This window comes from Petromyzon marinus, chromosome 46, assembly GCF_048934315.1.
Source record: "Petromyzon marinus isolate PM22_M1 ecotype Great Lakes invasive population chromosome 46, UKy_Petmar_22M1.pri1.0, whole genome shotgun sequence".
NCBI classification, from domain to species: Eukaryota; Metazoa; Chordata; class Hyperoartia; order Petromyzontiformes; family Petromyzontidae; genus Petromyzon; species Petromyzon marinus.
Genome location: NC_133712.1, coordinates 11,647,373 through 11,661,401, shown reverse-complemented (window position 1 = coordinate 11,661,401; position 14,029 = coordinate 11,647,373). Strand labels below are relative to the sequence as shown.

Sequence of the window (14,029 nt, the reverse complement as noted above, 5' to 3'; positions counted from 1 at the left end):
TCATTTGCTATACAGACAGATAATACGACAAATCGCTAACCTTCAACACCCAGTCGTTCATAAAAGTTGAAGGCGGTATAGTACTATAGTAATAGAGCACGTGCAGAATCACTGAACCGGAATTTCATAGCTTGAAAGCATTTAGCGCGGGGCCCTTGAAAGTGGGGGGGCCCGTAGCATATGAGGCTACTTTTGCTACGAGCATAATCCGGCACTGAGGGTGGTATATATATTGGGGTGCTTAATTTAAAAAAATGTTTGAAGCACCGTGTGTATAGAAGGTAAATAATGTAATAAATCCAGGGCCCTATATCCCACAATCCCCCGCGCTCGCCCCTTCCTTCCTCCATATTGGGACCGGCTGAGGTGAGTACAGGCATACGGGCGCTCCGTAATCCGCGACAATCCATGAAGTGGCGACGAACAAACTTATCCTTAAATTAGTTTAGTTTGTTTGCGGGACTCTTAGGCGCGCGTCGATGTAAATATGTTCGCCGATTATTTTGGGGAAGTTATGTTTTTTCTGTTTAGTTCGGTTTGACGGAAGCTGGCGATTGGCCTGCGCGCGCCACAGGCTCTCGCAGTGCGTTTGCGGCCTACGCCGCGCTTGCGTGAACTGAAAAGGGACCCCGGTGATTTTTTTTGTAGTTGTAAACGTTTAACATTAATTGTGAGATTCAAACAAACTTAATGTTTGCATCGCTGAAATTGGTAATCGTCGTGCAAACCCAGCTTTTGTCAACGAACTCGCAATACTGTACACGCGTGTGAGGGGTTCCATTGACAATGAGCATCGCGACTGCCAATCTACACCAAGCTGATCGGGTAATTATATTCCTTGAACTATAACGAATAAAGAGTCAAATATGACAACCTTACGAGTCTGAAAAAAATTAAAGATGCCCCCCCCCAATTGCTATTTAATTAAACCCACGATATTAAAAAAGAGGGTAATAGGTGAATGGTTATGGTTCGTGTACTTGCTGTACAGCAGTGGAGAATCGCACGTGTCCGCTTCATCTTGGCTCTCCCGGCCTACGTAGTCGGATTATCATAGTCATACGTTGACAGCACTCGTATAATATTGTAGACATCGTGGGTGTCAATTGTCTTTTCGGCCCTTGCTGCATGAAAGCTTCTTTCTCCTACGCTGTATCTGTTATGGGGGTTGTTTGAACATACTTCACCACGCTGGTCACTGTAGGTTGTTGAAAGCCTGGGTCGGGGGCTAAGATCGGCTCTGGTTATGGCACTCGCCACTGATGTTAGCCGTCGCCGGGTGTCGAATTCAGTTCGAGTTCGTAAGCACATCAAGGACAGCCTTGGTAATAATAATAATCACGTGTAACAAGTGATTGAACGTTTCCGTTAAAAACACGAATTTGTCCCGTTTTGTGTTTTGTACGCTTCAGTTCCCTTGGCCCATTTGGCAACATTTGCATCCTTCAATGTGAATTTTCTGAATCGTAAAGTAATCGGTTTGCTTAAGAAGCAAGTGGGATGATGTATCCGCTGTCGATTATAAACTGTCCTAGCAATTTCGCTAGCCACCATATAGTGGGAAATCTGGTGTTTTATAAAACAAAATGGTATACTTATCGGTTAACAAAAACACAACACATTCGTTAATAACACTTGCCTTAAAATAAAATTAAGTCGGCATCGTTTAGGGCAATATTGCGTCTCGGGTGTGGGAGCCACTGTTTTCGTCGATTCAATGCGTGTATCGTGAGCGTGAAAGCACATGTTTTTAATTGACGATTCAGTCGTTACTTCTCGGCCAGACCCGTGGCTGCAATAAAGCTTTGTGTTTAGCGGTGCTGGCTCGAGGCACCGTCTTCAGCAAGAGAGATGCGTGTGCCGGTGTAGTGAAGTATGGTCAAAACCACCCTCCCACGGCCTCGCCAGACCACGGCATGCCGCGAGGCCTTCATCCAGCGCTGCCTGGGTTGACGAGCCCGGTAATTTTATAAGAATCAGTGTTTGCTGAATCGTTAAGATGCTTTACGAGCTACGCGTCTTAATGCGGTTGTTTTTAGGTTTCATCTTTGATATTCAAAACAGTGCCGCGATGCTGCTCGGTGCGTGCATTGGTCGGCCTTTTTGCGTTCAAATCAGTGTTGTTTATTCGAGTAGAAAAAGGTTTTACTAAAACTATTAAAACCGGCTTGTTAAATACTTAAAATAGTCTCAATTGTGCCCTAAGTGCATCTGTTTAGCACGAGAGTGTAGATGCGTTCACTATTCTGAATAGACGTTGAATAGTTGGTGCCAGTTGTTGACTTTGAATCACAAACCCCCTTGTTAGGACTTTGGAACAGGGCGACGTGCTTGAGCAGTTCATCGTGTAACGGTTTGTCAGTAGTTCTTTCAGGTAGTGAGGCTGGCGAATCGCAAAGATGAATCTTGTTCTGCGAAGCTCCCCTAAAAGGTTCTGGGGCCGCGATGTGGCAAGATTTAAAGGACGGCCCAATGGCTTCTTTGAATTGTTCTCATCGAGCTACGCATGCCCCGTTTAGGCGTTACAGGGCTGGCGTCTCGGTGCTCTCCCTGTGTCACGCGTGGGCATAGAGAATCAGGCTCCTAGTTTACACTCGGCCGCCACCTACATGGTCGCCCTGAATGATTGTGGAGCCAACATCGCCGCCCTCACACGAACATGGCTAGCTTAACACCAACTAGGTCGCCTTAACATGAACAGAGGCTGTCGGGGGGGGGGGGGGTGGGGAGGAAGACTTTGAACTGATTCGGGTATTTCCACTAATTTTGGACGTGGCCGGTGAGCACGAGCTTGCGTGCGTGTGTTGAGGAGCGTGTCGCGGTGCTGACGGAACGTGCTGTGTGTGTGTGCGCGCGCGGGCACAGGCGGAACCATGGTGGCGCTACGTCCCCTCGTGAAGCCCAAGATCGTGAAGAAGCGCACAAAGAAGTTCAAGCGCCACCAGTCTGACCGCTACATCAAGATCAAGGTGAGGGGGGGGCTACTTTGAATAGAATGAAGCACGGTTTTTTCTGTTGGTATTTTCTAGCAATAGTGTATCTGCAAAATGCTGTATTGAAATTCTGGGATATGGGTATCTGACAGGAGGCGTATTCATTTTATAAACAGAAAGAGCTAGCTAAGAGGAAAACAGGAAGATCTTGAGCCTGGACTTTTAAGGGGTCGGGAGCCGACTGCATGGGTGGCTGGGTTTGAAGGAATTCCAGATGAAAGAGCCACCTCCAGCTGAGTGCAGTTGAACTGGTGGTTTCAAACGAAGGCCTTGGTTGCTGGAGCAGAGTGCATGAAAATGAATAGTGGAATGAGAGGAGAGTTGTTGGAAAGCATGGAGGAGATTAATGTGGAGTGAAAGGGGAAGAGGAGAGTGCATGGAGAGATGGATTGGAGAAGGTAGGCAGTGGTGACTCCATGAAGGATCTTGAAGATAGTGAGTGTACTCCTGAAGTTTATCCACGAATGGATTTGGAGCCATGCAAGTACAGGGGTAATGAAAATATAAAAGAAATGAACAATTGACAATATAATTACCTTTGTAATCTACCGGCCAGCTCGGTGGTCGAGCGAGCAGCGTGGAATTGGAAGGTTGCAAATTCTAATCCTGGTTTAGGGGTTGTTTGGTAAAATAGCAAGCGCTTTGTGGTGAAATCAACAGCGGTTGTCCAGTGATAGTCTTGTGCCTGCCATTAATTCCACCACTGACTCACGGCTGTAAACAAGAGATGAGCAACCACCTCAGTGCTCTATTTGAACAAGAAATCGCTTTGGCCTTATTTAACAAGAGTTTTTAATCCAGACCTATTACAAAAATCGAGGAATATCGTGGTAAAAACACATGGCCAGCTCGCCTCTAACACGTTCGTCATCTCCCTCCCCTGCCCCCCACTCTCGCCCCCCCCCCCCTCTGCGACCCGGCAGCCGAACTGGCGCAAGCCGAGGGGCATTGACAACCGTGTGAGGCGGCGCTTCAAGGGGCAGCTGCGCATGCCCAACATCGGTTACGGGAGCAACAAGAAGACTAAGTACATGCTGCCCACTGGCTTCCGCAAGTTCCTCGTGCACAACGTGCGAGAGCTGGAGGTGCTCATGATGAGCAACAAGTGAGTGTGTGATGGCATCCGTGCCCCCCTCCCCCCTGTGCTTGTCTCTGCAGCATTAGGGGATGGTTTTAACACGTAGGCTTTTGTGACCAATATAAAAAAGAAATATTTCATTCAGGATTAGGGGGGTGTCTGTGGTTAATTCCCCCCAGCCCTAATAGAATTGCGATTAAGGTGGTTCCCGGAGAATATTTTCGTAAAATATTTTGTCATGTCATGCGACGATGTTTCCATTGGGATCTCGCGCAGAGCAGTGTTAAACCCCTCCTACTGTGTGTTGGAGAACGGTCCGGAAGCGAATATCAGAGCTACCTCTTGAGATCCCCAGTAGGGGGACAATTTGTTTTTTTAATTGATTATCGTTTCCAAAAGTCATGCAAATCGGGGCCCAAGTAAGCAACCGCAAAAAAGTTGATTACAATGATCAGTTCATGAATCGACGAATGAGCCAGTTTAACCACAAGTCTACGAGCCAGTTTTAACACGTAGGCTTTCGCGACCAATATCCCATAGTAAAGGTTTTTTTTTAGTTAGATTGTGTAAATATAACCCACCATCACCCGACAGCCAATTAGGTTTGTCACGTAAACAAAGCGTGCCAATTATTTACTACTTCAGCCACACCCTGGTGTGTTGGAGAGTAAACCCAAAACATCCAAATAGCCAACCGACGACCTCCTAAAGAACCGCTTCTCTGGAGCTGCTGTGCCCCATGGACCGGAAGCCAGAGGGCGTTTGAATCTGGCCTGGCCTTCGTCTAGGTGCCTCCCACTGCCACTCTGCACTCAGGATGCTGTCAAGTTGAGCCACGGTGGCGAGATGTTTACTCCCTCACCTTGATTTTCAGGAGGTCGTGGGCTTGATTCCGACCCTGGCGCCTATATGTTTGTAGATTGTGTGCGTCTCTTCCCGTGGTCTTGTGGATTTTTTTCCCGATCCTTTGTTTTTTCCCTCCACATTTAGAAACGTGTTTATAATATTTAGCTGATTTCCACATGATAACCCACTTATTCTGGGTTATCATTTGTGGCCAGGTCGTTTCTGAAAACGAGCTATATAGCTCAGTCGGACTTGCCTGGTAAAATATATATTTTGAATTTTTTTAAGCACACAATTTGATGGAAGAGTAAAGAGCCGCTTTTAATGGATTAATTAATACATCTTTAAATGCCTGCAGAACAGCATCTCCTGTTTTACAATAGTAGTAGGACTTACCTGGTGAAAAACATGAATACACAATGACATGCCGGTATAGATTTAATAAGTGCCATGAAGGCCTAGGGGCCACCATACTAAAAAAGTTGTTGAAATAGTTGAGAAGCGTTGCTTCAAACGCCCAAAACGTTATCTGGTGCGCTGGGCGAGACGTATATTGAAATTACTTGAAGTCATAATTGTCATTTGTCCTTCAAAGTTTTATGGAGTCTTTTGAGACTTTCATGGGGAGGGGGGGTGGGGTCATACAATACGATGTTGGGTCGCTTTCATTTTCGAGTTGCGTTTCGTGCAGTTTCATGGAACCTTCCAGTAAACCTCTTCGTGCCTCGTACCAACGCGCGCCGCTTCTCTACCCTGCCCTCGTGTCCCGCCCTCCCCCCAAGGACGTTCTGTGCCGAGATCGCGCACAACGTTTCGTCGAAGAAGCGCAAGACCATCGTGGAGCGCGCAGCGCAGCTCGCCATCAAGGTGACCAACGCCAACGCTCGCCTGCGCAGCGAGGAGAACGAGTGAGCGGCGAGCGCCCGCCGTCCCCCTCCTCGAATCCTCCTCTTCACCACCACCGCCGCCGCCGCCGCACGGCCACTTACACCACCACAGAGCCGTTTGCGCTGTACAGACTTGTTGTTCGCGCCACTTTGTAAACGGAATAAAAATGTGGAAAAAGAAACTTGTACGTCCTGTTTTTTTTGGGGGGGGGGGGGGAGGTTGTGTGAGATGCTTTCATGGGGAGCGTTTGGTTAGCGCACTGCTTCAAAGCTGGGTTTAATATCCGCTTCAGGTGGATATCTGAGCTTGTCCAGGGCCCTCCCCCGAGGTCGACTCGGCCTCATGCAGGGTACCTGGTGTGGTGTGTTAAGAATAAACACGGGAGAAAAAGGTGGCTGGGTGTGGTGCTGGTAACGCCACACTCGCGTGGCGCGTTGGCCTTCAGAGGTGCGCTAACGTTACTTGCCCCATGAGTCTTGGCTGTACGGCAGTTATGGGAAACCTAGACTAATTAGTGGGCCACATGAGCGGCCCTCCGCCTCGGTGGGGCCGCAAGCTTCAAAGTTTATTGAGCACAAATCGCGACCCCCACGCATAGCCCTAAATGAGTGTTCACTAATTTTCTGAGGTGGGGGGGCCCCCACTCGCCGAGAAGACGTCGGTACGCGTGGGCCGCCACACTGCAAGGGGTGTTTTCACGTTGGTGTATTGGGGGGCTGCACTAAAGGCCACCAGGGGGCGCCAGTGGCCCGTGGGCCTTGCACCAAATACACTTACAACAGGACCACCACGAGGGGGCTTTATCGGCTGTATGCAAACTGCAAATTACCCACCACATCTAAACGGGGGCACCTTGCGCTTGGGTCTGTTCTGTGTTCTGCCGGCGTCACCTCTACACCTAGCCTGGCACAAGCGGTGTGGTGACGCTACTTGGTGTCAATTGGCAGCTGCAACTGCGTTTTTGAAGTATCGAATCGGTGCTCGCTAACATTTTTCTTCAAATGCCTTTGTAGGTTGTATGAGGAACGATTGTTGAACCCGGGTGGTACATCTGCCAGTCATTTCAGTCGGTTAACCCAAAACACCTGGAGTCTTGCATGATCTGCCTTGGAGCGTTTGCAACCCGTGGTGTCTTCAAAATGCAGCTAGCCTGGAGATCTTCACTCATTTCAGAGGTGGTGAGAATTTTTTTCGATAAGACATTGGCAGTGTGAGGGCTACCACATTGGAAACCATTGGTGTTTGTTGTATTGTCGGGAGCCACGCTAAAGGCCACCAGGGTCCTTTTAAATGAAGAACACTGACCTTGCTTGATTCTTACTGTGGTGTTCGGGTGTGGGAGATGGGTTGTGAAGAGCTGTGGACAGCAGAGGGCAGTGCGGCAAAATTAATGGTTTACGGAGTCTATGGCTCCCCGCCCTCGATCTGCACACCGGCTGAGTGAAGTACGGCCAAGTAACTCCCTGCCGAAGCCCACTTTTAACGGTCAATGCGATGTCCCCTAACCTTCGTATATTTTAAAATCCACGTGTTCATGTAAATGCCATGCGTGCTGCTTTTTTTAAAATATATACTGCTTTGCACCCTTCAGCTTTTGTTCCACTTTGTCGAGAAGTCTGCCCGCTGTTGACATGCGTGTATCAATTGCTGAGGCCTCTCTCTCTCGAGTCACGTCGTTGATACAGATCCACTTGCAACTTGAAACCCAACATAAAACGGACCACAGCTTATTTATTTTCGTTGGTAAACTCACGTTTTGTGACGTGGCCTTGGCTGACCCGGGTCTGTAAAGACGTTATTCTATTATTAAAGCCACGTTATGCCCATTCATAAAAGAAGCAGTTTCCACAAGGGCTCGTGGGTCGCGCGGATGGAAAGGGCAGGGTCGTTGCTAAAGGCCATTTTTGTTATTTATCATCAATTTCCTGAGCGCTTCTGGACTGGCTCTGGGAGTCTGGAGTATCAGTGTAAGGCACTGCAACTAAAATACAGTACAATGTACAGCCTTTCCACAGGAACCCGTGGCCGCCCTGATTATTGCTAGCGGGTGCATTAACCAAAGACAAATATTCGCCGTCCGGTTTGCGGTCGATGTTTTTTAAGATCCAATTTCACGGCATTCACAACGATAGGCCACTGTGTTCCAACGTCATTGGTCCACATTTGGAATACAGGATGGTCTCCCGAGTATGTGGACCCGCTCATACGCGACCGACCCCGATTCATAATGTTTACACTTTGCGACTCGTACTTTAGTTACACGCACGGGGGTGGGAAGCGAGGAGTGAAATCGGCCCCCCTGTGCCATCACGCGAACGTGGATTTCACGGCTTTGTAACTCCATCCCCCGCGCAAGAAACGAGTCCAGCCAGCCCGCATATTTCGGATTTATCGTATACAGATGATTAGTGAATCGTTTACTGTACAGTACTGCACTTTATTAAACATACATTTTATATACACTTTTACATGTTATATATGTACTCGTCAACCCCTTATCAGTGCCTAACTTATAACAGACCATTTCAGACTTTATTGGTCACCCCGTGCCCTTATAAATCTCAACGTTCATCCTACAAAGTTCCATCACAAGGGAGAAACACAAACAAATAGACATTTGTTTTTGCCCGTATTGAAACGGCTGTACGCCGTATGGACCTGCAAACTCAATTTCACTGCACAAGAATACGGGGCAAACCGTATGGGCTGACACGGTATTTATATAGACTCGTATCAGCGAACCCCAACTTACGCAAGTTTGAGCTTACGCCGGGGGTACACGGAACCTAACCTCTGCCGCGTACTCCGAGACCTTACTGTACTCTACTACTCGCAAAGTTACTCAATTGGAGTATGATGTGAGAACTTGGCAAGATCCTCCTGAAACACGAGAGTTATGAGAGTGAATGTGGCTTTCATATGTAAACAAGCGTAATAATAATACTTTAATAATTATTTAAACTCGCTACGCGTCGCACAGTATTCACTCAGAACGACTCGAGCACAAGGAAGAACCGCAGAAGGTACTAGCCAGGCGGTGAGCGAGTGCCAACAATTTCCCAAGGTTTGCAGTCCTCTATATATTAAGATGCTTTCAAACGTTTAATGAGCGTTCATAAATTGGGGGCAACACACTATCCCATTCAGATGGGTCCAGATGGATATTATAGATTTTAACTGCACTGCCCTCTTATGGCAAGCTAGGGTATGGTCCTTTGACGCCCACGGGATGGGGATATCACGGTGTGATCCACCAACCCTCCCTGCTGTCTCCACAGTGCCAAATTACAGGCAGTCCACGTGCAGCGCAAAGTCACCACCGCCCGACCATCGTCATTCGCCTGATGGTCCTTTACCACTCATGCATGGGCGACGTGGTGACTAGGAGATGTTAACTACCTCGTCTGGTATACAGGAGGTCGTGGGTTCGCTCCCGACCCTGACGCCTGCTGTCTATTTGGAGTTTGCGTATCTCTCTCATCATCATCACGGTGGCTAGGATATGTTAACTACCTCGCCTGGTATACAGGAGGTCGTGGGTTCGCTCCCGACCCTGACAATGCCTGCTGCTGCTGTAAATTTCGGAGTTTGCGTGTCTCTCGCTCTCTCATCATCATCACGGTGGCTAGGAGATGTTAACTACCTCGCCTTGTATACAGGAGGTCATGGGTTCGATCCCGACCCTGACGCTTGCTGTCTATTTGGAGTTTGCGTATCTCTCATCATCATCATCGCGGTGGCTATGAGATGTTAACTACCTCGCCTGGTATACAGGAGGTCGTGGGTTCGCTCCCGACCCTGACAATGCCTGCTGCTGCTGTATATTTCGGAGTTTGCGAGTCTCTCTCTCATCATCATCACGGTGATTAGGAGATGTTAACTACCTCGCCTGGTGTACAGGAGGTCGTGGGTTCGCTCCCGACCCTGACAATGCCTGCTGCTGCTGTATATTTCGGAGTCTGCGTGTCTCTCTCCCATTGTGGTTTGTGTGGTGTTTTCTCCTGGTCCTCCGGTTTCCCCCTCCACAGTTAGAAACATGAGTTTAGAGTATTTGGCTTCCATGGATTTCCACTTGATAAGCCACTTCATTGGGATATCATTTGTGACCAGGTCGTTTCTGTAAAAGATTTAAACAGCTCGGTGGGCCTTACCTGGTAAAATAAAAATAAATAGTCTAGTTATTTTGTATCTGTCATGCAAACTCTTTGCTATGCAGCAGAACCTGCTAGGCGCGTTATTAGGATTATTACTAACATCGTCATCATTGCGCACTGGATTTCAATGTGCGTGCGTATTTCACGGTGAGCGAGTGCCAACAATTTCCCAAGGTTTGCAGTCCTCTATATATTAAGATGCTTTCAAACGTTTAATGAGCGTTCATAAATTGGGGGCAACGCACTATCCCATTCAGATGGGGCCAGATGGAGATTATAGATTGTAACTGCACTGCCCTCTTATGGCAAGCTAGGGTATGGTCCTTTGACGCCCACGGGATGGGGAAATCACGGTGTGATCCACCAACCCTCCCTGCTGTCTCCACAGTGCAAAATTACAGGCAGTCCACGTGCAGCGCGCAGTCACCACCGCCCGACCATCGTCATTCGCCTGATGGTCTTTTACCACTCACGCATGGGCGACGCGGCGGCTAGGAGATGTTAACTACCTCGCCTGGTATACAGGAGGTCGTGGGTTCGCTCCCGACCCTGACGCCTGCTGTCTATTTGGAGTTTGCGTGTCTCTCATCATCATCACGGTGGCTAGGAGATGTTAACTACCTCGCCTGGTATACAGGAGGTCGTGGGTTCGATCTCGACCCTGACGCCTGCTGTATATTTGGACTTTGCGTTTCTCTCTCATCATCATCGCGGTGGCTAGGAGATGTTAACTACCTCGCCTGGTATACAGGAGGTCGTGAGTTCGATCTCGACCCTGACACCTGCTGCTGTATATTTGGAGTTTGCGTGTCTCTCTCAGCATCATCACGGTGGCTATGAGATGTTAACTACCTCGCCTGGTATACAGGACGTCGTGGGTTCGATCCCGACCCTGACGCCTGCTGCTTTATATTTGGAGTTTGCGTGTCTCTCTCTCTCATCATCACGGTGGCTAGGAGATGTTAACTACCTCGCTTGGTATACAGGAGGTCGTGGGTTCGATCCCGACCCTGACGCCTGCTGTTGCATATTTGGTGTTTGCGTGTCTCTCTCTCTCGTCATCATCATCACGGTGGCTAGGGTATGTTAACGACCTCGCTTGGTATACAGGAGGTTGTGTGTTCGATCCCGACCCTGACGCCTGCTGCTGTATATTTGGAGTTTGCGTGTCTCTCTCATCATCATCACGGTGACTAGGAGATGTTAACTACCTCGCTTGGTTTACAGGAGGTCGTGGGCTCGCTCCCGACCCTGACAATGCCTGCTGCTGCTGTATATTTGGAGTTTGCGTGTCTCTCTCTCTCTCATCATCATCACGATGGCTAGGAGATGTTAACTACCTCGCCTGGTATACAGGAGGTCGTGGGTTCGCTCCCGACCCTGACAATGCCTGCTGCTGCTGTATATTTCGGAATCTGCGTGTCTCTCTCCCATTGTGGTTTGTGTGGTGTTTTCTCCTGGTCCTCCGGTTTCCCCCTCCACAGTTAGAAACATGAGTATTTGGCTTCCATGGATTTGCACTGGATAAGCCACTTCATTGGGAAATCATTTGTGACCAGGTCGTTTCTGTAAAAGATTTAAACAGCTCGGTGGGCCTTACCTGGTAAAATAAAAAATAAATAAATAGTGTAGTTATTTTGTATCTGTCATGCAAACTCTTTGCTATGCAGCAGAACCTGTTAGGCGCGTTATCATGATTATTACTAACATCGTCATCATTGCGCACTGGATTTCAATGTGCGTGCGTATTTCACATTTTTGAAATTTGTGAAAAGAACGCCCGGTACTCGGCTTACCTGGAGCCATAGCCGTGACCTTTGCATTAAGGCTGCACCCCGCCGAAGCCGTTCGCTGATTGGTTCACCGACAGGCTCACCGACACACCGAGAGAGAGAGAATGAGAGAGGGAGATGCAGAGCTGGGCCCTTATGGGTGGAGTTCATGATTCAACTTTGCGACCAAACCTGTCCTGGACGCAAATAATGGCCACACGTGACGACAATTAACACGGGCGATGAAGCGAGGATTCTGGATTATTCGTGGGGCTGGTGGCGTGGTGGTCGCGTGATGGTCTGGTGGTTATGGTTTGTTGTGCTGTGTGGTGATGATGTTGTGGTGGTGTGCTGGCGGTTATGTTTGTTGTGCCTTCATTGGTGCTACTCACTAACCCCACTTGCCCCAACAGTCTATTCACGATAGACGGGGGGGGGGGGGGGGATCTGTGTTTGTTTTGTGTTCGTTTGCTCGTGTGTGCGCGGAGCAGCAGTGTTGTGCAGCGGTTAGCCAGCTGCGTTACGAAACTGGTTACTCGACTTTGATTCCCGCTCACGGGAATCAACCCCGGGTCTGGTGGTTATGTTGGTGGCCTTGTGGTAGTGGTTGGTGGCAGTGTTAGTGTCGGTAATGGCGTGAAATCCACGCGTGCCATTTCTGATCGGCCTGCTGTATACCATTCGATCCTGTCGGCCAATCCGGCTGACGTTTCAACTCGCGACGCAGCCTACCCCGTTACGCGCCCGTGAGACACGCAAAATATCCCACCCGTGAATGTTGACACAGCGATAATGATAATGGAGGGTAAGAGAAGTGTCAATGTTTTTTTGTGCTGTGTGGATGGGGGGGAAGTTGGAAATCCCTAGCGCGGCAGTCGTCCTATTGTGACCCCCAAAAAGTTCCTTTAGTCGGCACAGAACAAACATGAAAAAAAGCCTGCGGATCTATTTTTACCCGGGGAGGTGTTGGTATTGTGCAATAGTTTCTGGTCTTTGTGCACCCCCCCCCCAATACCCACTCTAGCCATGACGCAATTGTCCGAGGCGAGCTTGTCAATCTGTAATACACGTGGCGGTGTTGCAATCGTACGTCTTGACTACGGAGTGGAAGTGCAGAGAGACTGCGGGATGGACGGCCCCGCGATTATAACAAGAGATACATTATAACGGGGGAAAAAAAAAACATGTTCCTTCAAAGCCTCTCTCCATGGCTCCCACCAATTTCTTTTGCACGAAGTAATATAACGCTTTCCTCCGTACGAGTCATCGCTTTCACAATCGTCAATGACCGAGTCAGAGAGTCGTTAGAAATGTGTGGTACCTATTACTATTAAAACTATAACAATGTGTTTTTTTGTTTTACCAGGTAAAGCCCACTGAGCTGTGTGGTTCTTTTTCAGAAGTGACTTCGGCCACCGCAAATGATAGCTCAACGAGAAGTGGCTAAACGCACGATTCTGAACGTGGATTGGAAAATTAACCCGGAGGACCCGGATGAAAATGCACGAGACCACGTGGAAAAAAGTAGACGCAAACTTCAAATATACAGCAGCAGCAGGCGTCAGGGTCGAGAGCGAACCCACGACCTCCTGTATACCAGGCGAGATAGTTCACATCTCACCACCGTGGCCCCCATGCAATGCCAAAAAAATCAACATGTCTCTCACCAATTTCAATGCACTACATAATGCGACACTCTCCTCTGTAAGATGCGGAGTCCACGCTTTAACAATCGTCAATAGCGCTCGTCGGAAGGTCTTTGGAAATCGGTGGTCTACCTATGAATGGGTGACCCGCACTGACCGGCTCGATTAAGTTACGGTCAAAACAGCCCCTACGACTTTCCCCAACTTAAAAAAAAAACTCCCCTTCGAGAGGTCGGAGACTCCACGGAGGGACGCGGAGTTCAAATCTGTGTTACAGTAGCTGCCTGTGATTTAAGTCGGCTTCTCGAGAAGGTGCGGTGAGTTAATGCACAACAAACCAAAAATAAATCAATCACGTTCAACTTGGTTTTGCTCTCTCCTTTGGCTCAATTCCAGCTTGTGAGAATGTGAAATATCTGGCTGTCAGTCACGTGAACACAGAAGCGTTTCCATCAGAGGTCCCTGGGTGACAGGAATGTGTCCCCCGATTTTCAGGTTAATCGACAAAACACCAAAACACCGGCAATCGGGCCAACATAAAAAAAAAGAGCGGATTGTTTTGAAAATGTAACGAGTTTTTTTTCTTTAACCCCCGCTAAATGTTGGTGGTACATGGCGTCGTGTGACGTCACACGGCGTCGTGTGACGTCAC

General features: G+C 48.6%; 1 protein-coding gene and 1 non-coding gene across 2 annotated transcripts; both read left to right on the top strand.

Moving 5' to 3' along the window:
• The first annotated feature begins 239 nt into the window (after positions 1 to 239).
• Positions 240 to 5,986, top strand: RPL32 (ribosomal protein L32). The gene is made up of 4 exons (XM_032971427.2): positions 240 to 366; positions 2,866 to 2,969; positions 3,917 to 4,098; positions 5,700 to 5,986. Exons 2-4 carry the CDS (start codon positions 2,874 to 2,876, stop codon positions 5,827 to 5,829), a joined length of 408 nt encoding a protein of 135 aa, XP_032827318.1. The 5' UTR covers positions 240 to 366; positions 2,866 to 2,873; the 3' UTR covers positions 5,830 to 5,986.
• Positions 2,506 to 2,642, top strand: LOC116952435 (small nucleolar RNA SNORA17). The gene has a single exon (XR_004404452.2). It is a non-coding gene; the product is annotated as a small nucleolar RNA SNORA17 (small nucleolar RNA).
• Positions 5,987 to 14,029: the final 8,043 nt, after the last annotated feature.